This window comes from Adiantum capillus-veneris, chromosome 16, assembly GCF_014529385.1.
Source record: "Adiantum capillus-veneris isolate H3 chromosome 16, ASM1452938v2, whole genome shotgun sequence".
NCBI lineage: Eukaryota > Viridiplantae > Streptophyta > Polypodiopsida > Polypodiales > Pteridaceae > Adiantum > Adiantum capillus-veneris.
Genome location: NC_140946.1, coordinates 111,676,662 through 111,703,951, shown reverse-complemented (window position 1 = coordinate 111,703,951; position 27,290 = coordinate 111,676,662). Strand labels below are relative to the sequence as shown.

Genomic DNA, 27,290 nt, shown 5'->3' with positions numbered 1-27,290 from the left:
TTTTTGGATTTAAACCAAGGCTTACAAGCGGTTCCCTTGAAATTTTCTAAGTGCTGGATCCCACGAAGAAAAAATGCTCATGCTATTGTGTGTGAGTTGCCCTCCATCCTTCCTGCACTAGGCATAAGATAGGAGGTACTTGAGGGGGCACTAGGCCCCTTGAGGGACCTAGTGCCCGCCATTGAGCATTGATAATTATGCAAATACCCCTTTTATTGGTCTCCATAGTCTGAGCCTTTCAAATCCATTGCCACAAAATTCCTGTACCAGCTTTTTTATGTCTTTGCTTGATAATTATGCATATACTCTTTTATTAATGTCCATAGCCTAAGCCTTTCCACTGTTATAGAAGTCCTTTACCGACCTTTTTATGTCTTTGATTGATAATTATGTAGATCCCTTTTATCAGTCTCCATAGCCTGAGCCTTTCAAATCCAATGTTACGGAAGTCCTTTATGAACCTTTTTATGTATTGGGCCGCATGTAAATATGAGGAGTCTGAAAAAACGATAGGTTATATCTGTGACAATATGACTTTATGTGCCCATCTTGATGGGCGGTTGCTACCCTTGTGAATGTACTTAAAGATATGAGTTGGGACAATTTTCTCTTTTTCGAGCTTCTTTCTATTGATGCTGTTATCCTTTACCTCAAGTTGCATACTAAGGAATGTTGTCTTTTGCACTACTCCATTCTCGAAGGTTGTTGCAGTGTGGTTAATTATTAGGCAAGGGGGATAGATTGGACAATGCTCAAGAAAGAAAGTATGGTCATTATTGTTGACCCATAGTATTAGAAGACCTTCTATTAGATTCACCATGATGTAACTCTTTGGTCTCATAGGTCATTTCAGCCTTTAGAAGACATTAATATAACATTTCATTTCATTTCATCTCTCTCTCTCTCTCTCTCTCTCTCTCTCTCTCTCGCGGATTTACCATGATGTGGTCTCATAGGTCAATTTGGCCTTTAGAAGACATTAATATAACATTTCATTTCATTTTCGTGTGTGTGTGTTGGGGGGGGAGGGGGGAACTTACTTGTGGTGGAGACACGAAGGGAGGGAGCCGAGAGCTAGGAACGCGTGCATGCGTGCGCGCGCACACACACACACACACAAATTGAGAAGGGAAACACGGGAGCAAAAAATGGCTCATCACGACTTCACTCAAATTTTTTAACACTTTGTAGACATCACATAATCATCGCATGTCGCGTATGCGACGTCCTGTAATTTGCAAGTGTCGCAAAAGGCATCACAAATATGATGTTGCATAAGTGACACCCTTTATGATGCTTTTAGCGACGGATTTAGTGACGCCCTTTGTACCAAAATTTGAATTTTTGAGGGCGTCGCATAAGCGATGGAGGACGACATTACTTTTGCGACGTGTGCTATTTTTAAGGGTGTCACAAATATAAAAGGCTTCTTGTAGTGTAGGCCAATGGCTTTAAGTACACGGAGGGGATGCTTAGGAGGAGTCACCCTGCAAGATAGGTGGCCTTGCACTCTACCTCTACCTTTGTCTATCTACCACTCTCTCTCTTTCTCTCTGACTCTAGTTACCTATCTCTATCTACACCTTTACCTAGCACTACCTCTCTGTTTATCTCTCTACCTCATAGTCATTGTCTCTCTACTTTGCTATTTTTACCTATTCAACTATCTCTCTTCTCCTCTCTACCTATATCCCTAACCTATCTCCATCTCTACTACCTCTCTATCCCTACGTGGACATTATAATCCACACACATGCACACACACACACACATTTACGTTCTAATAAATATAAGCTTATATAAATTTTTCTTTCTACATTTTAAATTTATCTTAATTTTAATTATGTTGTTCTTGAATTTTCAAAAGTTTGTTCTTATCAATGTAAACAAACTTGAACTCATGGCCTATTACCAAATTAAATAAGCTAAATTGGATCACAATAGGTTTATTATTTGATTGAGGGTTGGCCATCTTTTTATGTGAGCCTTGATAGGAACACCTCAACTCCCAGAGAGCAGGATTCAGGAATGTATTTTGCAGCTGTTGCAATCAGCATCTTCGCAGGCGTTTTATGGGTTGTTCTGCGCTATTTGGGAAGGCGGAGGAAAGAGTACGCTGTGGGCTTTTTCCACCCTTATACAAATGATGGTGGTGGTGGGGAGCGCGTGTTGTGGTGCGCTGTCAGAGCCATCCAAGCAGAGAATCCAGATCTTTCTTGTGTAATCTACACTGGTGATGAGGCTACATCTGAGAGCCTGGCTGCTCGAGCCCGCCGCCAATTTGGAGTTGAGCTCTCCTCTCTTCCAAAGGTCAGTGAATCCACTTCAGCTCTGTTTTAGTAAGTGGTGAGACAGACAGTTATATAGTTCAATAGAAATGAACACGTAAATATTCAATAAATAGTTAGACTGATAGATAAATTAATAGATAGATAGGTTAATATAGTTTACATTAATTAATACATAAATATATGTGGAGAGAGAGAGAGAGAGAGAGAGAGAGAGAGAGAGAGAGAGAGAGAGAGAGAGAGAGAGAGAGAGAGAGAGATTTTAACGTCTATGTGAGGTTGAAGACTGCCTATGAGACAAATCAAGTATACATGTGTGTATGTCCTTCATCTATCGGAAAAGACAAAACAGTCCAAACTGGTACAAAATAAGGATAAGGATAAAACCCTTGGTTTGTGATGGGCTCTATGGGGGGAATGGAGCTCTAGTATGTGCATGTCTATATGCTCAGGTAGTACAACCATGCAAATGCATCAAGCTAGCTAGCTCCATCTTGTGTCAATAGGAGGGTGTAAAATGTGGTGCATGGGAGGATCGTGAGCAAGGTTGGGTGAGCCATCATCTAGGCTCATCTCTCCTTGGCAGATCGATGTGCTCGGGTTTGGATCTCCTCAATCTGTCTACGGTGGAGTCGTGGGGGCCGGGCATCCAGTAACACGTGGGCGTCGTCTGGCCCGGCTTATCTCAGCCTGCTGGAGAGTCACTCCCCGTGGTGCGGCTACGACCTTATGTAAAGAATCTGACCCTAATTTTTGGTGCAGGTTTCAAGATGGAAAGTCAATCGACTTTTCGAGCTCGATTGATGTCAAGATTGCTTTTTAAGTTTGAGTTCTGTTTGAGAACTTGTTTGGTGATCCTTTTTGGATTTTGTTTGAAATGGATGGCATCTGTTTTGAACTTGTCTTGGTGTCGATTTGAACTGTTTGACTGTGGTTTTAATACTGGTTTCAATGATTGGTAATTTTTACTCCTGGGTGGAGTAGTGAGAAATGATGTTTGAGAATGCCTGTTCATACTCATGGCCCGGTTATTTGTGGGGGGAGTATTGAACGATTGAAAAGTATTGTTTTTACATGGCTCGGATCTGGATGGTTATGCGGGAGGAGTATTCAGAAGTTTGAGCAGTGGTTACTCTCAGCACCTCCAAACGACGCAGGTTGTGGTCTGGGGGGCGTTTAGTTGTAAGGGGCCTCTATATCTATCGGCTCGGACCTTTTTAGGTTATGCGGGAGGGGTGATGAGGGAGTTGTTTAATATCTCTTGGCCCGGACCTTGTTAGGTTATGCGGGAGAAGTGTTCATCAGTGACTTAATGTTTCTATGTCTTGTAACATGCATATGTGAGCATTTGTGTAGCATTGTGATGTGCCAACCACTGACTGTTCCTTTTTGGATGAGATACTTCTGGAAAGTCAATGTCCCAGGATATCAAGAGTTCCGATCTCGAATGAGACTCCTTATTGGATGAGATTCTTCTGGGAAGCCTACGATCCAGGAAATCAAGAGCTCCGATTTGGATTGAGAAACTTGAGTTGTTTTGCAGATATGTTGTAATCGCGGATGATTACTTTCTTTCAATAAGGGGGAATGTCACAAATTGCTGACGTGTCAAGCCCACTGAAGAACGGAGCCGACTTGCAGATCCCGACCTAGGGGCCTAAACCCTAAGTGAGGAAGTAGAAACATCAGAAGAAGTTTTACCAACTTGCAAAGTCTTGCCGAGTGGCCTATTTTTAAAGAAGAGTTCCCACCAACTTATGGGACTCCATTCAATGGGGCCCAAGTGACCTAAAGATGTTAAAATAAAGCAGGACCAACGCGCGCGCGCACACACACAAACTTATTTGCGTAGAAGCTGATGAGGTGGCAGCAGTGTACGGATTTTCGGATTTTACGTTGACTGTTGACGTGGCAGTCTGTATTGATTTCCGGATTTTACGTTGACTTGCTGACGTGGCAGCTTGTACGGATTTCTGTGATTTATGTTGGGCAGTTTTCAACGCCAACTTTTGAGACTAATTGCTTTTGAGTTTGATTGCTTTTCATGTAACTGCTTTTCAAGGCCAAGGGCCTCAAAATATGTGCAGAGGGCTCAGTCTCTAGCACGCTTTGGTGAAAAGGTGCAGAGCACAACTACCGACATTGTACCGAGTTCAAGTAATATAAAGAAATATCGAAATGGGCGCCAAGGTTTGGGGCCAATACTCTCTGGGGTGGAATTCCGCCACTCCGTGTCGCGTGTGCTCCCTCTCCCTTTTCAGCTCAGTTGTTATTGTAGTGCTAAAAGTCTGTTCGGTCTGTTCTTTTCTATTGGCACGTGGTCCCCGTCTCGTGACAATGGTATCAAAGCATCAGGGGTGTGCTTTTCGAAAGCATACCGGTCCCCCCAAAGAGCAGACACAACAAGGTGGTGCTTCCAGAGTCGCTTCCAGAGTTCCCTAGAAAGAATCTTCGTGTCCCGACCCCGGACTTAATAGCTACTCCCACCCTTACTTTTTTTTTTCCAAGAAAAAGATCCTTCTATTAGTTAATGAAATTGCCCATAAGGCTACAACCACCTCTACTAGAGAGGGCTACAGCAATCAGAAGGGGAGACTCCCAATGAAAAAAAAAACAGCATATGTACAATGAGGCTAAATCAGGAGATGGGAGGAGGGAAAAGCCACACAGGTGGACGGTAGTGCCATCTGAGCCCACCCTGGACCATGGTGAAGAAAGGCCCAAGGCGCCAGAGTCGAAGGAAAGCCTCTCTGCGCTCCCGCGTGCGGTCGGAGCTGCCCTGGAGTCTCTCGAACTGTCCCCTGAGAGTATGGATCAGCTCTAGCCAAAGATCTCGAAATGTCTCTGCAGGTGGTACTGGGCGAGCCTCGAAGATGCGGAAGTAGCGAGGCCGCCACATGAACCAGAGTGTCAGGCCGCAGATGAGCTCCCAACACTCCTCTCTCTCACTGCACTACTCTAGTGGAGTAAGCTCTATAGCAGGCTAGAGTGTAAGTCGACCCCCCTTATCACTATCATCTTGCTGGTGGAGGATAGCTCAAATTGTAGTGCCGGGCCCGTGAGAGTGGACCAAGCAGCTGCCCCCAAGTGTATTGTCGTGCTGTGGAAAAAAATTGGCATCAGCCGAAGAACTCGAAGTCAAACCTGTTGTGGGCCATAGGACAGTCCCAGAGACAGTGGCGCTGACTCTCCACAGGGTGGCCACAAGAGACCACTATGTACAAGCCAACTTCCCACTGCTGTAGCCCTGTGTGCAACCAACCACTGGAACAAAGTGACTTGCCGCGGCTGTCTGGCGTCCCACAACCTCGCCCAAAAAGCTGACAAGAACACAGCTGTGAGACCCTCTTCTTGCCAATGAGGTGCTGCAACAGGACGAGCCTCTCTCCGTGCTGCAGTATGTGACGTCCCAGTCAAACGGTGTACTGAAAGAAAGGGACACCTGGATGGAGGGTTGAGGCGAAAGGGTCCCTCCAAAACCACTCTTCAAGATCCCACTGTTCTCGTACAAGTGGACAGCTCTCCCAAGCCCACAGCCTCCAGTGGCCAGTCTCAAGAGCTGCTGGGTTAGGATCTATGACACAAGTCCTCCCACAGATGCCCATAACTCGGATCCTCTGAAAACAGGGCCTCAACTGACACTCGGTGTAAACGACCCTCACCCTGTAGCTTGAAGAACAGGGAAGGTACAGTCTTTGAACAAGCCCGAACTGCGATGAGGACCTCCAGGCGTGTGAAGACCCCCATCCATTTGGGCGCTGCTGACTCGAGAGGTGTGAGCCACTCAGCTGGAACTGCCTCTGTAATGTCCTGACACATGCTCTGCACCCCTCTCATGCCTTGTAACTGGATGCTATGGAGCTCCTCTAACAAGCCTGAGAACTGTAACGAGTCACCTAAGGTGCGTGCTGGACCCTCTGCCATGGGACCCCAGGAAACATGAGGCCTACTACCAACCAAGTGGCCTCTCTGAGTGCTAACCATGGGGATCCAAACAAGGGGATGTCGCAAGTGCTCCTCCGTGCAAGAAGATTGGTGCTGCTCCAGGCCTCTCCTCAAATGCTTCCAAGAGGAGAGCAAACTCACAAGAAAACGGTCCTCCAGTATCTCGCTCAAGCCAACCCTGCGCATCTCTGTAAAAATCCATCTGGTCGAAGGTCTACAAGGGCCTCTAGCCTGAGGCACTCTAGCACTAAGCCGCTGAAGCAAAAACTCCTTCCAAGGCTCCTCCCCTGGAAGCAATCTTCTGACAACAAACTTCCCAAGAAGGGCTCTGCTCTGTTGTGCTGGGTCTATGATCCCCAAAACCCCCTGAGAACAAGGAAGAGTGATGACCTGCCGGGCTACTTTGGCCCGGGCTATCTGAGTGTCGCGTCTTGACCAAAGGAAATTCCTGATCAGCCTCTCCACCTAGCTAATGCAAGAACTCGAGAAAATCCAACAAGATGTAATGTACCACATAGTAGCCAACAACACCATGGTGGCCACTACAACTTTGCCAGCTAGAGAGTTGTGTGGAGCTCCAATGTAACAGCTTCCTCCTGATGGACAGGAGGGGAGCAATCTGCTGCTTAGGAGACAAGTCCAAACCAACCTGACAACCCAAGCAGAAGCCTCCCAGAAAGTAAAGATGTTGTCAAGGATTCTACGCTCCTTGACAAAACCAGTGTGTGTCGCATGTATAATGCTCTCAAGAAGTGGCTGAATCCTGAAACTCAGAGCCTTGGCAGGAATTTTGTAGGCCGAGTTAAGGATGGTGATGGGCCGCCACTGTCGAATCTCATCCAAGGAGCCACCCTCCTTGGAAATGAGGTAGATCAGACCCTCACTCATGCTGTCAGGCATCTCTCTTGTTTGCAGGATGTACTGAAAAGCGCTGCAGAGTTATGAAGCAAGCAAGTCCCAGTACTCTAAGAAAAAACTGGGAGTCAAACCATCCTCTCCTGGACAACTACCACGGGGAAGTGCTCTGAGGCCACGTGAAGCTCCTCAAGCTGAAGAGGGAGCTCAAGCCTCTGGCGCATCTCCTTAGTCACAAGACAAGGCATCTGTGCCCAAACCTGCTCTCTGTTGGCATCCTGACTCTGACTGAGGCTCTGTTGAAAGTAAGTCATGGTAAAAGTCAGTAGCTATTGCTCGCAAGTCCTCAGGCTCTAAAGCAACTGACTCGTCGGGCTTCCTGAACTGGCTGACCTTGGCATGCGCATGCCGGGGTCCCACTGCCTCAAAGAAAGCCCCTGTCACTCTGTCACCCACCTAGGTCCACCGAGATGCTTGTCGATGGAAAGCAAACTCATGGCACCTCTCCTTTGTGCTAGCGAGCTCCTGGCGAGCCTGCTGCAACTGCTCCTCTAAGCAAGGATTGTCTGGATGCTGCTCCTGCTTCCTCCGCAAGGAAGCAACGCCCCGTTGGGAGACGTTGCTTCTCCTCTCTCGCTGCAACCAGGCGGGCCGAAGACTCCTGAAGAAAGAATCGACTAAGCTGTGCAAGTCCTGAGGCCACTCTGTCAGCAGGAGAGTACTGCATGTCTAAGCTCTCTCTCCAAAGAACCACCACTCGCTCTCTGAGCGCAGAGTCCAGCAAGGCCCTCTCAGGGATGCGAAGGCCACACATGTGAAACCTGCAGTCATACAAAACCTCTCCCAAGCTGCCAACTCAACTCCATGCACAGTAGTATGGCTACCTCCAATCTTGTCAGAGGGGTCCTCCAACATGTTGAAGTCACTCCCAATGCACCATTGCTCTGTTTGCGGCAAAGACTGAACAATCTGAGACCAAAACTCTGCACGTGCACTCGCCACATTGGGCGCATAGGTGTTCAGGAAGCCCACGAGGCAACCCTGAGCCTGCATAGTGATCCATTGAGCCGTGCTTGGCACAATAATCCCTCTGCCCACAATGGCGTAATGCAAAGAATCCGCAATAGTCATACATACCCCTCCTTGGATGCCTCCGGGTCCAAATGCAGCTGACCAAAAGTCTTATAGTGACCACGCAAAATCTGACCACATCGTCTAATGCGGCTCTCACAAAGATGATGCTCCTGTAGCATAAGAATGTCTATCTCACCACCCACAAGGCATCTCTGTAGCTCTTGACGCATCCGACCCCTCTGACGTTGAAATTGGGGTCCTCCTAATCCCTGCACATTCCATGAGGTTAGCTGCTATGGCACCATAGCAGCTAACCTCGCTATCTTTGAGGCCAGTTTGGATGGGGAGTAATCTGTATCCGAACAACCTCTAGACAAGAGCGAAAGGAGTGACTGTCCCGTCGAGGCCCAAGCCGAGCGTGCAGTTCGAAGGGCTACATCCTCTGTCCAAGAATCCTCATGTACAAATATATAACAAGGAGGGCTCTGAGTGTCAGCAAACAGATGCACCACTATGTGCTTGCAACCCGCTTCATCCAGACTCCAGAGGCGTCACGTTGAACTTGGCAAGAGGCCAAAGTGTCCGCACCAAATGTGTCACTCCTAAGTCCCTTGAGTGGTGTGAGAACTCAGTAGTTTGAATCTGGAGCCAATCAAGAACAGTGTGCTGGGTCCACTCTGTAGAATCCCTGCCGCACAGCGGAAAGGAGAAACCCACCGCTGTGTCCAGAGCCTTAGTGCCTCTAGCTTCTAAGAAGAGGACGTGGACTCAAAAGCAAGCCTCCTCAAAGTCAGGAGTAGAGTCACTCAGGAATGAGGAACTGTGTGAAGCTGTGGTGGAAGAAGTCCCAGCGTCTGCGAATGTCGAAGCAAGTCAAACCTCTAGGGACTGCTGCAAAGGGAGAAGTCTGCACCACAAAAGGCGGCCTCAGGTGGGGGAGTCCCTCTTGAGCCACTCGGCTCGTGGCAAAAGCACTACCAAGAGATCGCCTCGCGACAGACACGTGTCCAGTCTCCTGCGCTTGAGGAGGAGTGGAGGAAGGGTCGAGAGATGACGTTGTGGGCCCCACCGGGGAGAGAGGAGGGACGGGAGGCGGAGGTGGAGGTGGGGGAGGGGGAGGAGGACAGGGAGGCGGAGCGACAGTGTCCGAGGGAGGAGGAGGAGGAGGAACTGAAGTGGACGGGGCCCCTCAGGCGGGTCCTGCTGAAGGGGGTCAAAACGGTTTCCAATTGGAACCTAGTGCTGCTGAGCTGCAGAAGGTCGGCCACCAGGGGGAGCAGTGCGACGAGCCCTCCCCTGTAGATGACAGCAAGGTACCTGTTGCCAACCGTCAACTGTCTGAACGTTGGGCTTTGTCGAGGTACCAGCATGGGCGTCTTGTGTGTCTGGCTGCTGGGCCTGCTCAGCCTTGGGAGGTTGCGCCTTTGTTGTGGGTTGAGGTCTCCTGTGAGGACGGCCTTTGCCAAATGGCCCATCTGTCTGCAAATGAAACAGTGATTTGGGAGGCCCAAATACTCCACGCTCTGACGGAACCAACCCCCACTCACCCTAGGTAGTAGGATGACCTTTGGGAGAGTGGGTGTGTCTCGAACGAAAACACGTACTGAGGGGATGCCGGCCGCGTTGGCAGCTACCGATGCTGCCGTGCGAGGTGTCTCCAAGACAGTCCCAATCTCTGAGCCTATCCTGGTCAAGAGTGGCAGGTATTCCCTCCTCAAACCGGGAAAGCAAACGGAGATAGGAAGGTTTGCCTCCTCTACCAGAACATCTGTAGTTGGATCGAAACCGTGTCTCCACTGTCGAAAGTGGGCTTGAACTGCTCTGATGGCCATTGGACTCATCGCAATGACCTTGGACGCCATCTCGGAGGTCTCAAACTATATTTGATAGTAGCCACGTTTGAGGAATTGAACATCCAAGATCTTGCCCACCTCAGCGAGAAGGCGGGCCTGGAGAAGATCGCACACTTCTCCTCTGCTGGGTGTGGTGCCGAGAATCTTGCAGATGGCAGAAGTCACCTGAAGGCGTTCCACCTCTGCTGCGAGGCTCGCTTGCTCTGTCGGTGAATCAGCAAGTCGGATGGTGGGCTCTGCGGGTCGGGCGAGGGGGCTTCCTGAGAGTCCCTCTGAGGTGGAGCATGAGCCTCCATCAGTGTTTGCTGCCCTTGAGAAGGGTGAAATGACGATGACGAGAGGTGGCTCTCTGTTGGCCAAGCACGCCAAAATTGCTGACGAATTCAGCTGAGCAAGACTCGGGGGGAAGGGGTGAGGCGAAGCGAAGCGATGCGGAAGAAATGGGAGTGCAAAACTGGGGCGGGTTTGCTACGCGCTGAACCTGCTGTGCACTGAAATTGTTGCGCGCTGGGGAGAATGCGGGTAGCGCGCTGGAGGTTTGGGGGGGAGAGCGATGGCGATGGGGGGGGGGGGGGGGGGGGGGGGGGACGATGAGTGAGGGCAGCAGCGAGCACGACTCCCACCCTTACTTCATCGCGCATTGGGCGCGCTCCCGTCTTCATCGCTCATGTCTTACAGGGCATAAGCCATAAAGATCACTTGCAAGAGAAGGATTAAGATTTGTTTCGAGATGCTGTTTTTCTCGGATGCAGTGGTGGATGTCTATAGCTACCAGGCCGCTCACTCCAAGGACTTGGCAAGCTTTCAAGAAAATTTTTGCCCGAAGTTATATGGTTTCTAGCAACTTCTGGCAGAGGGGGTATATTTTGAAATGTTTTGCCACAGAAACCCTAGTAGAATACGACTTGAAGTTTCTCGACATCTCTCATTAGGTGTCTCTTCCCGAGCTAAAAACCTTGGAGGTTCGGTGTGATTGCTATGTCTTGGGACCACCATCGCCGCCAGAGGAAGACTGTCTGTCCAAGAGGTGATGTGTGAGAATGCGCGTGTGCAGAACCGCGCGTGAGAGAGAGAGAGAGAGAGAGAGAGAGAGAGAGAGAGAGAGAGAGAGAGAGAGAGAGAGAGAGAGAGAGAGAGAGAGAGAGAGAGAGAGAGAGAGAAGCGCTAGATGTGGAAGAAGGGGTGATCAGCCCCCCCACTGACCATAGACAGAAACGCCAATGAATGGTTGTGTACAGATAATATGTGGGTATTCCCCCTTGCTCCATATATAGGTGCCCAAGGAAGGGGTCGATCAGTGCCAGAAAGTGCTCCATGACCTAGCATAAAAGAAAAGGGATATAAGGGCGCCCAGAAAAAGTGGGCGGCCGGACGATGCAGTCTGTATGCGTACGCAAAGGGTGGCCAGCCCAGAGACATACTAGCCGTACATGTATGCCCTAGACCTATGTGAAGCTTCAAGCAGCAGAGTGGTGTAAGTGAACACCCCCTCTCAGCACCGGATGTTGAACAAACTGCATGAAGCCGAAGATGTGAGGCAAATGATGAAGATGTCTGTTGCAATGTCCACTGAAGGACAATACTCCGGCGAACTCTGCGAGTGTAGCAGCAGTCTGAGGTGTCTCGACCGCCCAGAAATCTCCATGGAAAAATGCCGTCATGAGCAGTGTAGCAAACTGCTGTACTCCTCCGTCGATACATGGTGAAGATACTGCGTGAAGGTCTCGAACTGAGTGTGAAAACAACTTCTTGTTGTAAAAGAAATGCCAATAGACCTGCAAGTGTCCTGTCCAATAGGATCTGTGGTGTCTGTAATCAAACTGTCTGGAGAAAATGAGGAAGCCTAGGAATTGTCATGAGAATGACCGGAAGCCTGTCAGTGCATGAACCTGTAACCGAGGGTAGCCAGGTGGCTAAGCTTTGGAAAAACTCAAGGAAGGTAAGATGTTGCAACCTGCATCATAAACTCCTCCGAATCAAGGAAAGCCAGACTAAATAGTCTGCACTGTAGAATCTACCGTAAGCTGTAGCAGTCATCGAGAGACCACACGGACCACCACCGGATGGTGTCCTATTAGTAGGTATGGTAATTCAAGATGAGGGGAAAGTCAGACTCAACAGTTTCCGCTGTGAAGGGCCTCTGAGAAGAGGAAAGGCCATACCAATTTGTTTGCACCGTAATCATCTTGTAGAAGTAGGGGAACCAGACTGGGTAGTCTGCACTGTGAATATCCTTTGAGAAGAGGAAAGGCCAGACCAATCTGTCTGCGTTGTCTTGCCTGTATCTCCCGGCTCCAGTTCCCTGGTGTCAACCAAAACAGAATTCGCGCCATCAACGCCACCAAACCACATCTCAGTGTGGCTCTCAATGTGAATGAGCTGGGAGTGGCCTACTGCCCAGGTCGGGGATAAGTCTGCTGTAAGGTTACCAAGGGTGAGTGTAAGCAACTCTGAAGGTAGCAATCCAAATGATCAGGAGTGTAGAAGAGCATTTGCACTACCATCCAAGCCAAGCTCCGGGTGACTTCGGATGTAGTCGCGTAATGAAGCCTGATCTCCCGCATCTTGCGGGTAAACTCTCCAAGAGAGTCCAAAGCACTGAAGTCCCACTCGAGTCTGTAGATCCAAGCAATGAACGTGTCCAAGAAGAGATCCAAGATCCTCTCCCTAAGTCCATTGTAGATGCTCCTGTGTAAGCAAGTGATCTGACGAGTCGAGGTCAAGTGGTAAGTGTCTGTCCACCCAAGGTGGTGGTGTCTTCTCTGGGAATGTCGGAATCCCATATGCCATGAGCATGGCCATATCTCGTGTGAACTCCTCTGATGAGTGCATAGGTGTGTCCATAGCAAACCACAAGTCACCACCCCCTCTAGAGTGTGCAACCGTCGAATGATGGCTGGGATGAATGGATCTTTCAAGGATTGTACGCCCGTAGATGATCAAGCCGAAGTCGAAGATACCGTGTACTGCAGCAGTCATTGAGAGACCGCATGGACCACCATCGGATGGTGTCCTGTGTTGCTAATTGGACTATTTTCTTATTTTTAATGATTAATCTCTTTTTTTAGGATATTTTATTGTGTGCACTAAGAACTGTTAAAAGATTGTAGCTACAGGAACTACCATCAAGAACGGACAACTCCGATGTGTCATTTGATGGGTGACGGTAAACATCGCGAAGGAGTTTCCGTAAGTTCGGTGAAAAGGGCCGGGTTATGAGTGCCCCTGATGCGTCACATGATGGGTGACGGGTGCATCAGTAAGGGGGCATCCCGTAGGCTAAGGAGGAAACCCGAACTGAGTAAGAAAATACGCGTAAGAACGCAAGCACAAGAATAAAGATGGGTTCAATGAAGCTTTTTACGAAAAGCAGGAACATTCGCGGGAGGGAGATGTTTTCCCGCGAGGAGTCTGTGTTTGCATTGCATCTGTGCCGTGTTCTGCACCCGGGGACGCCTCGAATGTGTTCGTGTAGCATTATTTTCACTAACTCAGTGAGTTTTTAAAGTTTGAACAGGTTCACACTTTATTTTATAAAGTGGCTGGCCACTTTTAAGTGACCAGCCCTATTATAATAAAATAAAGCAAGGCTCTTCTTAAAAAAAAAAAAAGCCAGCGCTAAAAAGCTACGCAAGGGGGGGGGGGGGCTGATTCAGCGATCCCTCTCTCTCCTCTCTCTAGGGGCGCCAAGTTCTGCTTTTTCGGCCTCTATTCTCTCCGGGTGCCAGGCCCTATAAAGTAGCAGCCAGCGTTCAGTTTCTGGAACACGTCGGAAGCAGCAGAAGAAGCTAGCGCTGGGATTCTGGAGCAGAGGTTGGCGACGGAAATTGCAGGTGTTCGTGTGACGATTGAGTACGGAGGTCGCTTTTCCGAGCAAGGAGCGACAGGTATAAGGTGTTGATACGCATCGAGAATTGTTGCTTTGTGTGGTTTGTTTTGCAGGAATCTCCCGTCTTACGGGAAAGCCCCTCACGGGAAGTACGGCTTCACGCCTAAGTCCCTTACGGGAAAGTACGGCTTCGCACCTAAGTCCCTTACGGGAAGGAACGGCCTTGTGTCCAAGCCCCTTACGGGAAAGCACGACCTTCGGGTCTAAGATTACAGAACGGAGGGGTTTCCTCGGGTTCCCGTGCTTGTATAAGAATTCTCCCTGAATAAAGAATACTCTTAACGGGGGGGGGACCAGCCCATCTTCTAGTCCCCAGTACTGTGTCGATCTTCTCCCTTCTCTCATGTTTGCAAAGTATTATATTTTTCAGATTTCTAAGTGCTCGTGTACGCTCCCGTTTTGTGACAGTGGTATCAGAGCTCGGACTCCTCTCTTTCTCTCCAAAGAAGGACGATTCCGGGAAGAACGGGAAGAACCATGTCGGGCCAAGGGAGAAGCGTTGAAGAGGAGCTTCAACAAGTGCAAGCTCAGCTTGCGGATTTGCAACAAATTTTACTATTGCTAGATGTCCAAAAGTTCTTGGGCGGAATGAAGAAAACGAATGGAACCGATGCAGCCAGGCATCAAGACAACACTGTTGGCGTGAGACCACAGGAGGAAAGAGAAGAAGAACGTGCCGAGGTGCACAAAGGATCTTCGGATCGGAATGAACGGCCTACTCCAAGGAAAGGCCAAGAAAAAGCGCTCTCTTTGCTAGACGAGAGCAAGGACATCTCTATCTCATCTCCATCTTACTCTCTTGATTATACTTCTACTTCTCGATCATCTCGACAGAAGAAGGAAGCCGCTACTACTACTACCTTACATCAACCTAAAGATAAGCCTCGATTCAAGAAGCATGGTCGCAAGTCTCAACATCGCATGAGAGTCTTCAAATTGGGCGACAAGGACATCAAGTTTGAAACCTACAACGGACGGAGAGACATCTCCAAAGCACTGTCCTTCATCAGACAGTTTGAAGTCGCCTTACCAATGGGCACTTCACAGAAAGATCCAAGTTACGCCATGTGGGGATGCACCTCAAGGAAACGGCAAGTAATTGGTGGTTAGCCAAGATTCTGGAAGGTTCTCAGGCCAGAACTTGGGAAAGCTTCAAATCTGAATTTTATGAACAATTTCTTCCACCTGACTTCGAGCAGGACATACGGAAGGAATGGGACTGGCTTGCCCAGAAGGAACATGAAAGAGTAACGACCTATGTGGACAAGTATTGGTCGGTTCTTCTGAAGATCACTCCCTTCATGAAAATTGCCGACGAGGAAAAGAAACGAAAGTTCGAAGCGGGTCTCCAACCGCAGCTTCGAAAGAGTATGAAAGTGTATCCGCATGATACTCTTCAGAGGATGATGGAGTCAGCAATCATTGTTGAGGATTTGCACTCAACTGGGACACCCAGAAAAATGGAGCATAGCACTTACCGTGCAAGACAAAGAGGGGTCTACGATGACCAAGGGAGCCAAGGAAGAAAACGTCCTCCATCTAGGGACTATGATCATTCTAAGAAGCCAGAGGGCAATGGCAAGCGAACTAAGTATCTTTCTCCTACTCAACTTCAAACTTTCAGAGAGGAAGGAAGATGCTTCTACTGTGGCGAGAAAGGACATATGAAACCGGATTGCCCGCTAAAGCAGCAACGGCAAAAACCAGCCTCTACGAGACAAGAGAAAGCAAGGAAGGAACCCGCTCCACCAAGCTCGAACTCAATTCCAGATGTTCAAGGAAACACAGAAACGGAGAAAGGAAAGCGTCAACTTCTGAAGGGCTGGGGGTCTTTGAACAACCAACGAGTACTGATTCTTTATGATCCAGGATCCACGGATAACTTCATTTCCCTGGATACTGCGGAACGTTTGTGCCTCACACCGGCTCAGCTTGGCACACCGGTTACATACGGATCGGCATTCGAGGGGTTGACAACCAATGCAACTCCTGTGCAAGGACAACTCAATCTTCGGATTGGCGAGTACAAGGACCGCGAATCACTTTTGATGGCACCCATCGAGGGATGTGATATCATCTTGGGTATGCCATGGCACTTCCACATGACACCTATTCCCGATTATGTGGAAAAGACCCTCACTTTTGATCATGGGGGTAAGAGAATAAAGAATCATGCTGATGTAGGAGATTGGCAGTTCCCAATTGTAAGCCATATCTCCATTAAGAAAGAAATGAAGAAGTGTGTTTCTGCTTACTTGATTTTTGCACGTGAGAAGGATAAAACTAGTAGGGACTCTTTCTCTAGTCTGGAAATTAAGCGTCTTCAATTTATTGAAAAGTACAAAGATTGTTTCACGGAAACACTTCCTGATGAACTCCCTCCGGTACGCCCGGAAGATCACCGCATAGATCTCATACCGGGTAGCTCGCCTCCCAATCAACCCCCTTATCGGGTGAGTCTTGCTCAGCAAGAGGAAATTCTGAAGCAAGTCAACGAGCTTCTAGAGAAAGGGTTAGTACGGCCAAGTGCTTCACCCTACTGCTCTCCAGTTCTACTGGTGCAGAAGAAAGATGGCACGTTTCGAATGTGCATAGACTACAAGTCTTTAAACAAGATCACGATCAAGAATCGCTTTCCGGTCCCTCGGATTGATGATATACTTGATAAGTTGCAGGGTGCAAGTGTCTTTAGTCGCATAGACTTAAAGAGTGGGTATCATCAGATATGGATCGCCCCTGAGGATGTCCATAAGACTGCTTTCCGCACAACCTTTGGACTATATGAATTTTTGGTAATGCCTTTCGGCTTGACCAATGCTCTTGCGACGTTCAATCGCATGATGGACCGCATTTTCAGCCCGTATCGAGCTTTTACGGGAGTATTCTTTGACGACATACTCATCTTCTCTAAGTCAGAAGAGGAACATCGGAAGCACTTGGACTTAGTGTTTCAAGAATTGCGAAAGCATGAGTTGCATGTGAATGCAAAGAAGAGCGAGTTCTTTCTCTCAGAGATACACTATCTCGGCCATATAGTCTCTCACAATCAGGTGAGTATGGATCCTGCCAAGATCCGAGTGGTAGAAGATTGGCCTATTCCCACTACGGTACATGATGTACGTAGTTTCCTGGGATTATGTTCGTATTATCGAAGGTTTGTCCGAGGAGTTGCCCATGTAGCAGGACCACTTCATGATTTGACAAAGAAGAAGATTCCTTTCAGATGGGGATTGAGACAACAAGGAGCTTTTGATCGGCTCAAGTACTTGCTAAGCCATGGACCTATTTTGATAGTGCCTGACTTAAGAAAACCATTTGAGGTTCACTGTGATGCTTCAGGCGATTGCATCGGAGCAGTGTTAAACCAAGAAGGCCATGCAGTGGCCTACGAAAGCAGACGACTTAAGGATGCAGAGTTGCATGCATCAATCTAGGAAAAGGAACTCACGGCTGTGATTCACGCCTTATCCAACTGGAAGCACTATCTTCTAGGAGCGGATTTTGTGATCAAGACTGATCACCAAAGTTTGCGATATTTTCCTACGCAAAGGAAACTATCTGAGAAGCAAATGAGATGGGCAAACTTTTTGTCTATGTTTCACTTCCAAATCCTTCACACGGCTGGGAGTAAGAATGTGGTCGCGGACGCATTGTCTAGGCGGCCAAGGGTGAACGCTATCACTTCGGTATATCACCAAGAGTTAGAAGCACTACCAGATTTGTATCCGAATGATCCAGATTTCTCCACCATTTGGGGAAAGCTACATCGTGGAGAGAATGAGTTTCCCTATTCCATTCGGGACGGTTATCTCTACCACCATCAGGCCATATGTGTGGCGGAACCATTAAGAAAGAAGATCATGGATGAAGCACACGCTTCGCCTTATGCGGGTCATCGGGGTATTCTCCCTACGACCTTAGCAATGGAAAGATATTTCTTTTGGCCTAGCCTTAAAGCAGATATTGATAAATATGTCAGGGAATGCTTGGTTTGCCAAAAAGTGAAGTATGATCGGCATAAGACGCCTGGGTTGCTACAACCATTGCCTGTGCCTAATGAACCTTGGGAAAGTATTGCCATGGACTTCATCATGGACCTCCCTAGAACTCAGACTGGAAATGACGCGATCTGGACCATTGTGGACAGGTTTAGCAAGCAAGCACACTTTATACCAGTAAAGAAAATGATCAAAGCAGATCATATGCCTAGGGTTTTTCTGGCACAGATCTTTAAGCATCATGGAATGCCTAAGTCTATTGTGAGTGATCGAGATCCTCGCATGACAGGAAATTTTTGGCGTGCTTTGATGGATAATCTTGGTACAAAGCTGAATTTTTCATCTGCCTACCATCCTCAAACGGACGGGCAAAGTGAGATAGCCAATTCCACAGTATTGGATATGTTAAAAGCTTATGTGTCAGACCGGCAATCTGACTAGGAGAAATATTTGCCTCTTGTCGAGTATGCGTATAACAATACCATACACTCATCGACGGGGAAAGCACCTTTTGAGATTCTCTATGGTAAGCCTTTGCTTCCACCGATCCTTTTAACTAAGGATAAGATCTTTGCAGCAAATGAATTTGTCCGGGATTTGGACACAGCCTACGGGCAAGTTAGGAGAGCTATTCTACGCTCTCAGGAAAAGCATAAGAAAGCTGCAGACAAGCACAGGAGGAATCTAGACTTAACAGTCGGACAGTTAGTCTTACTCAAGTTTGAGAAGGCAAGACTTAAGAAACAAGCGTCTCATAAGGGTAAGGTGGTAAAACTTTCTACCCGTTATTATGGGCCGTTTAAGATCACTAAACGAGTGAATGATGTCACCTTCCGAAAAGAGCTACCGCCTAATTGGAAGATCCATAATGCTTTCCATGTCAGTTTACTCCGGCCGTATGTGGGACCGCCTCCGAGCCAGCCTAGTGCTGAGGAACCTCTTGAGGTTGAGGAAACAGAAGAAATACTCCAACCGGAGCAGATAGTAAGTCATCAGGAGCGGCCTCTCAAATCCGGAAAGATAACACGGAAGTATTTGGTTAAGTTTAAGAACTATTCGAATCTAGATGCTCAGTGGATGACGCAGGAGGAATTAGCAGCTTATCCCGAGATACTGGAGGTATATGTCCAAGCACTATAGTTGAGGTCAACTGTTTAGAAGCCAGAGGGATGTTGCTAATTGGACTATTTTCTTATTGTTAATGATTAATCTCTTTTTTTAGGATATTTTATTGTGTGCACTAAGAACTGTTAAAAGATTGTAGCTACAGGAATTGCCATCAAGAACGGACAACTCCGATGTGTCATTTGATGGGTGACGGTAAACATCGCGAAGAGTTTCCGTAAGTTCGGTGGAAAGGGCCGGGTTACGAGTGCCCCTGATGCATCACATGATGGGTGACGGGTGCATCAGTAAGGGGGCATCCCGTAGGCTAAGGAGGAAACCCGAACTGAGTAAGAAAATACGCGTAAGAACGCAAGCACAAGAATAAAGATGGGTTCAATGAAGCTTTTTAAGAAAAGCAGGAACATTCGCGGGAGGGCAGATGTTTTCCCGCGAGGAGTCTGTGTCTGCATTGCATCTGTGCCGTGTTCTGCACCCGGGGACGCTTGGAATGTGTTCGTTTAGCATTATTTTCACTAACTCAGTGAGTTTTTAAAGTTTGAACAGGTTCACACTTTATTTTATAAAGTGGCTGGCCACTTTTAAGTGACCAGCCCTATTATAATAAAATAAAGCAAGGCTCTTCTTTAAAAAAAAAAAAAGCTAGCGCTAAAAAGCTACGCAGGGGGGGGGGGGGGGGGGTGATTCAGCGATCCCTCTCTCTCCTCTCTCTAGGGGCGCCAAGTTCTTCTTTTTCGGCCTCTATTCCCGCCGGGTGCCAGGCCCTATAAAGTAGCAGCCAGCGTTCAGTTTCTGGAACACGTCGGAAGCAGCAGAAGAAGCTAGCGCTTGGATTCTGGAGCAGAGGTTGGCGACGGAAATTGCAGTTGTTCGTGTGACAGCTGAGTACGGAGGTCGCTTTTCCGAGCAAGGAGCGACAGGTATAAGGTGTTGATACGCATTGAGAATTGTTGCTTTGTGTGGTTTGTTTTGTAGGAATCTCCCGTCTTACGGGAAAGCCCCTCACGGGAAGTACGGCTTCACGCCTAAGTCCCTTACGGAAAAGTACGGCTTCGCGCGTAAGTCCCTTACGGGAAGGAACGGCCTTGTGCCCAAGCCCTTTACGGGAAAGCACGACCTTCGGGTCTAAGATTACAGAACGGAGGGGTTTCCTCGGGTTCTCGTTCTTGTATAAGAATTCTCCCTGAATAAAGAATACTCTTAACGGGGGGGGACCAGCCCATCTTCTGGTCCCCAGTACTGTGTCGATCTTCTCCCTTCTCTCATGTTTGCAAAGTATCATATTTTTCAGATTTCTAAGTGCTTGTGTACGCTCCCGTGTTGTGACATCCTGACAGGAGGTTACTTCATCCTCTGTGAAAAACACAAGCCAAGAGGCTGCTGTCCACCCAAAAACACAACTACGAGGTGATGAAAAGGCTGCTGTCCAGTGATTTTCAGTGTGCTCGTACGCTTATGGCATGGTCCGGAGCGTTGCAGAGGGTGTAGGGAGGGCGGGGAATCAATGTCACAGCCCCAGGTGGGCTGAAAACAGAGAAACAGCAGGTGTATGGCTGAAATCTGTAGATTTGAAGAGGAACTTTGCTGGCAACGCACCGGATGCCAAGGCCAGGTAGGTGGTGGCGAGATCCGGGGTCCAGAAGCTGAGCGCTGCCCTCCTGTTGCAAAAATGCAGCACCTGTCCAAAAATGCAGATGAAGATAAAAAACGCAAATGGATCTGGAGGGGTTTTCCGTGACAAAATGTCCAGAAATGGTAGCTCTGGCAGCCAGCAGGTGATCGCCATGTGGAGAAGAGTAAAAACGCGATTCCCGCGACAAGAACACTAGATTTTCGTCGCGTACCTAGCTTGTTGCAAAACGCTGACAGATCTGTAAAAACGCTGCCCTGACTGAAAAAACGTTGCCTTGGCTGATCCAAAAACGCAATCTGATCTTCTTCTTGGGAGGGGTACCTGATGCGGAAGCGAGAGAGAGAGAGAGAGAGAGAGAGAGAGAGAGAGAGAGAGAGTGCACACGTGCACTCTCACATGGTATCAGCAGCTTCAGGCTCATGTCCTGCGCATCACCCGCTAGATGTGGAAGAGGGGGCCATTGACCATAGACAGAAAACACCAATGAATGGCTGTATATAGATGATATGTGGGTACCCCCCATATCAGTCCCCCCCATTGACCATAGACAGAAAACACCAATGAATGGCTGTATATAGATGATATGTGGGTACCCCCCCAGCTCCATATATAGGTGCCCAAGGAGGGGGCCGAGCAGTGCCATACACTCTTCACGACCCAGCATAAAAGAAAAGGGATATAAGGGCACCCAGACAAAGTGGGCGGTCGGCCCAGACGATAGGTGGCCGGACGATGCAGTATGTATGTGTACGCAAAGGGTGGCCAGCTCGAAGACATACTAGCCGTACATGTATGCCCTAGACCTATGTGAAGCTTCAAGTAGCAGAGTGGTGTAAGTCTAACATGATGGACCATGCTGTGGTCGGCTATGAACTTATGGAAGGAATCTAACCCTAATTTTTGGTGCAAGTGTCAAGATGGAAAGTCAGTCGACTTTTCGAGCTCGATGTCGAGATTGCTTTTTAAGTTTGAGTTTTGTTTGAGAACTTGTTTGGTGATCCTGTTTGGAATTTGTCTGAAATGGATGGTATCTGTGTTGAACCTATCTTGGTGCCGATTTGAACTGTTCGACTCTGGTTTTAATACTGGTTTCAATGATTGGTAATTTTTACTCTCAGGTGGAGTAGTGAAATTGCTTGTTCATACTCATGGCCCGGACCCTTGTGGTTATTTGCGGGAGGAGTATTGAATGATTAAAAAGTACCGTTTTAACTCATGGCCCGGACCTGGATGGTTACGCGAGAGGAGTATTAAGAAGTCTGAGTAGTGGTTACTCTCAGCACCTCCAAACGATGCAAGCTGCTGTCTGGGGGACGTTTGGTTGTAAGAGGCCTCTATATCTCCCAGCCCGGACCTTTTTAGGTTATGCGGGAGGAGTGATGAGGGAGTCGTGGAATATCTCCCGGCCCGAACCTTTTTAGGTTATGCGGGAGGAGTTTTCATCGGCGACTTAATGTTTCTATGTCTTGTAACATGCATATGTGAGCATTTGTGTTGCATTGTGATGTGCCAACCACTGAATGTTCCTTTTTGGATGAGATACTTCTGGGAAGTCAACGACCCTGGATATCAAGAGTTCCGATCTGGAATGAGACTCCTAATCGGATGAGGTTCTTTTGGGAATCCTACGATCTAGGAAATCAAGAGCTTTGATTTGGATTGACAAATTGATTGTCCCACTAAATGACCCTCGGAAATTTTAGAGCTAACTTGAGTTGTTTTGCAGATATGCTGTAATCGCAGACAATTACTTTCTTTCAAGAAGGGGGGATGCCACAAATTGGTGATGTGTCAAGCCACTGAAGAAAGGAGCCGACTTGCAGATCCCTGCCGAGGGTCCTAAACCCTAAGTGAGGAAGTAGAAATAGCAGAAGAAGTTTTACCAACTTGCAAAGTATTGCCGAGTGGCCTATTTTTAAAGAAGAGTTCCCACCAACTTATGGGACCCCGTCCGATGGGGCCCAAGTGACCTAAAGATGTTAAAATAAAGTAGGACCAGCACGCGCGCGCGCGCTCGCAAGCTTATTTGCGTAGAAGCTGATGATGTGGCAGCTGTACGGATTTCCGAATTTTGCGTTGATTGTTGACGTGGCAGCTTGTACGGATTTCCGGATTTTACGTTGACCTACTGACGTGGCAGCCTGTACGGATTTCCGTGATTTACAATGGGCAGTTTTCAACACCAGCTTTTGGGACCAGCTGCTTTTGAGTTTGATTGCTTTTCATGTAACTGCTTTTCAAGGCAAAGGGGCTTTAAATATGTGCAGAGGGCTCAGTCTTTGGCACGCTTCGGTGAGAAGGTGCAAAGCGCGAGTACCGGCATTGTACTGAGTTCAAGTAATATAAAGAAATACCGAAAGGGGCGCCAAGGTTTGGGGCCAGTACTCTCTGGGGTGGAATTCTGCCACTCTGTGTCGTGTGTGCTCTCTCTCTCTCTCTTTTCAATTCAATTGTTATTGAAGTGCTAAAAGTATGTTGAGTTTGTTCTTTTCTATTGGCACGTGGTGCCCGTCACGTGACAACAATAAAAAATTGACGCTCAAAAGCTCTAGACGATAACTACACCTAAAGCTTTCCACCTGCAAAGTGCATGGTGTTTCAGGTGTGCTCCAGCTTGGGGCAGCTATTCTGGCCAGGCTCTTTCTCTCCTCTTTTGGTATGGTTGCGGTCATGCCACATCGCCAAGTTGTGACAGCAGCGTTTTTAGCAGCACATTACCCTCCCATTTCAGCGATCCGGCACATTGGAGGTGCCGCATTGCTAATTCGCTGCAGATTTCAGCCACCATCAGCCCCATCTAGCTGACAGATTTCACATCAGATCTGCTGCGTTTTTGTAGCCAGACCTGTGTTTTGCAGCCAGCTTTCAGCCCCTTGAATCCTCTCACAGTGGGTGTGCATATTGGCCTCAGTTCTTTTGTGGTGGCTATACGCAGCCCACATCAATTTGTTTGAGAATGGTGCATCAAATCAGCCCCAGAGGTGCTTCATCTTGAAGAGTTGCCGTGGGGGTAGTCTCCCTAGTCTACTGTATATACCACTCCGGTAAGAAGGTGGGAGGCCCTTGCGAGGGTGGGTGGGGACCCCATCTGTGTGTCTTCTTCTCCTCTTCTCTAATCTCTCTCTCTCTACCATCATCTCTCTGACTCTCTCTATCTGAGCTGAAGGCAACTCTTGTGGTTGTTTTAAATGGATCAACAAAGGCGAATTTAAAAACTGTCATGTCGAGAAGAAGAGCCATGTAGAGCAATTCTGAATCCTGATGCTGAGTGATTTACATATGGGTGTATGCGGAAATAGCTTAGGCTTGAGGAATCTCAATCTCACAGCTTAATTATGTTCTTGTTAAACATCATTTATTGGCCCGACTTGTCTCTTTATGGCCCGACTTGTCTCTTTATTGAAAGCTGAATCAGCAGCATTTACTCATTTAGCCGTTCTAAAATTTTAGGTGGTCCGGTTACAGAAAAGGCGGTGGGTGGAGCCCAAATCTTATCCATACTTCACTCTATTGGGACAGAGTTTGGGCTCCATGGTACTTGGAATGGAAGCCTTATTGAAATCCACACCGCTTGTTTTTTTTGACACTAGTGGATATGCCTTCACATATCCGCTTGCGCGTGCTCTTGGATGTCAGGTTGTTTCCTACACACATTATCCAACAATAAGCTCGGACATGCTGGCAAGAGTTCTTAGGCGTACATCAGCATACAACAATAATCTTGTTATAGCACGAAGGCAAGTATTGTGCTTAGTCATGGGATCTGCTTTTGAAGTGGGTAAGCACTTGTGGAGAAACGTTATCTGCCAATTTTTTTCTTGGTTAGGATTTTTATGTACTGACAATTTTTTTATTTTTTTTCAGTCACCTACTCTCTCTTCTAAAGGCACTGTATTATTTACTGATGATGCTTTCATATGGCCTGGCTGGCCGTTGTGTGCATTTGGCCATGGTTAACTCATCTTGGACTCAGGATCACATTCAAAGGTTATGGAGGGTTCCCAATCGAATCAAACGTGTGTACCCTCCTTGTGATACACGAACTTTACAGGTAATTTTCCGCAGTACAGTTGCTGTAGTTTTGGCTGAGTTCTTCAAAGGGTATTTACAGCATCTGATCATTCTGTTTTTGGGATCCATGTACTTACTCTCTCTTCTTCTCGGACAATGAAGACTATTCCCTTGAGAAGGAAGGGTGAGAGTACATATTTCATATCTGTGGCTCAATTTAGACCAGAAAAGGTTTGCCTCACTGCATTCTTGAGTACTTTTCTACCAACATCTGCGATTCGACCGCTAAAAGGTTAACTGCTTTAAGCAGGCGCACGGGGTTCAGCTTGAAGCCTTTGCAAGACTCTTGGAAGGTCTACATGCTGCGGATTTTTCCACTCAAAGCAGAAGTAGCAGTGTCAGATTAAAGCTGGTAGGAAGCTGCCGTAACAAAGAGGATGAGGAACGGGTTGAGAAGTTGAAGCTGAGGTGCTCAGAGCTGGGAATTGCAGAGCAAGTAGACTTTCTCGTTAATGTCACATACAGGTATAGTGTGTTTTCTTGTGAAGTTGAAAGCAGAAGCAATTGGATTAGCCTCTGTTAAAAGCTTCTTTAGCCCTATCAGTACAATGCTTCACGAGTTTCTATCATGCAGTCATGCCAGGCACTTGCCTGTTAAGAAGTGCTTGGATTGTGGTGTCATGCTCTTTGACACTGTCCCAGCCCTTTAGATAATAAATTGCAGATGTGTAAAGATGCACATGGTTGCACACACACCTGCCAGGTGAACTATGTAGTTTTTTTTTCCAAGTTCTTGCGGGGTGGTTTCAATTTAGTTACATACGCTACTTAACAACCACCTTGTGGTATGTTTGCCTGCATGCAAGGTCTTCTTGCATTCTACAAATCGAGTTTTTTTACCTAGTTTACAATATGCATTGTCCGGGCCCCCAAAACTAGTGAGCACACATACTTTTGCTACATAGGCACAAGGTAGAAATGGGCAAGCAGAGGTACTTAGTGATTGCAAATATCCACTAATGCTAATTCATAATTTGTCGTTGCTCAGAGAGCTTTCATCGTTACAAACTCAGCTGTTGCCCCTAGATGAAATATCACAAGTATCAATTTTGGCCTAGAACGCATTTAGTTGGAACTGGTGCCATTTATATGTAGAGAATCAGTTTTTGGCACTTAGTGCTAATCAAAGCAGGTTATTTTTTGGGCACACAGGGAGCTTGTGGACTTGTTGGGGGGAGCTATAGCAGGCTTGCATTCGATGATTGATGAACACTTTGGCATTGTTGTTGTCGAGTATATGGCAGCGGGTGCCATACCTATCGGTATTTACTCTGTTCGACCTCCTTTCCTTTTCCTTTTTTCTTTTATTCTTTTCTATTGCCCGCTTTGAAGCCCTTTTTACATGGTTTTCAGCTCACAATTCTGCGGGGCCAAAGATGGACATCGTTGCAGAACAGGAGGGTTGCAGGGTAGGATTTCTTGCAGCATCAGTGGCTGAGTTTGCATCAGCCATGGCGAAAGTGCTTTGCATGCCTGAAGAGGAACTCTTGGAAATGGCTGCTCTGGCAAGACAAAGGGCTATGTCCTTCTCAGAAGCTCGATTCGATGAAGATTTAAAGGCTGCAATTTCTCCAATTCTGAGCCACACAAAACACAAAGGTCTTAACCAGGGGTAGAACGTCATCACCTTGTGAGACATATCTTTAAGATTGACTGTTTCTATGAGGGTATGGAAACAGACAAAATCTGAACTTTTGGGTAATTATGGGTCACAATAGGATTCAAGAGAAACAGAAACGGAAGTAGAAACTATGACACTGAGGGCCCCTTTTGTCATATTGATATCATTGTTTCGCCACAAACGTGACAGGTTATGTCAGCCCTCAAGCAAGGATGCAAGTTCATCAAGTTACACAATTTTGTCTAATGCGTACTTTTCAACGTTGTTGGGATGTTTTTTTAGGATAAAAAGTTGAAAGTGAGCTCTCAAGCCAGGACAGCATTGCAATGTGATGGGATTGTGTTTTCAAGCCTGCTTTCATTGAGAACACAGAGATAAGATTTCTTTTAATTGTCATTATAGCTTTTTCAAGGCTTGAAATTTCACGCTGCCACACTTAAAGTTTCCCAGGAAGTGTATTATCTGTTATTAGACATTTGCATATTTATATTGAAGGATACCAATTTAAACAAAGGAAACTGTAATTTTAAACCATGTCAATCAAGCTTTTTTTTTTTTTTCAGTCATACAATCTTAGGTGCCCTAACGTCTCTTTTTCTCAATGTCTATGACTGAGGAATTTTTCCTATTCCATTTTGCGGTAAAGTCTTAAATTCTTTTCAAATTAAATGGTTAACACCAGAGGGCTGGTTGAAGATTTTAAAAAAGGGCATTAAGCAAGATGTTGGCAATGATGACAAGTTTTTGTGAGCTTTTTTACTTACATAGTTCAGAGACTTCAAGAAACAGAGAAAATGTAACAAGAAGACATATGGTTGCAAAGAGAGAATGTAAAGATAGATATTATTGCATCCAAAGGGGAAATACAAAAATCATGCATTATACTAGTCGATTTTGCCCAAATGCTGCACAATAGTTCTAGAACTTTTGTTTCTTGT

At 47.2% G+C, this 27,290-nt stretch overlaps 1 protein-coding gene across 2 annotated transcripts; it reads left to right on the top strand.

The window, feature by feature from the left end:
* The first annotated feature begins 1,971 nt into the window (after window positions 1-1,971).
* LEW3 (UDP-Glycosyltransferase superfamily protein) lies at window positions 1,972-26,748 on the top strand. 2 transcript variants are annotated; one of them, XM_086485471.1, is made up of 8 exons: window positions 1,976-2,310; window positions 24,111-24,194; window positions 24,297-24,397; window positions 24,525-24,711; window positions 24,834-24,902; window positions 24,982-25,196; window positions 25,884-25,993; window positions 26,085-26,588. In XM_086485471.1, the coding sequence occupies exons 1-8, from the start codon at window positions 2,029-2,031 to the stop codon at window positions 26,345-26,347; spliced, it is 1,311 nt and encodes a 436-aa protein (XP_086341597.1). In that variant the 5' UTR covers window positions 1,976-2,028; the 3' UTR covers window positions 26,348-26,588. The 2 variants fall into 2 exon arrangements, with proteins under 2 accessions (XP_086341596.1, XP_086341597.1); XM_086485470.1 differs by having other exon boundaries at window positions 1,972-2,310; window positions 24,111-24,397; window positions 26,085-26,748.
* The last annotated feature ends 542 nt before the right edge of the window (window positions 26,749-27,290 follow it).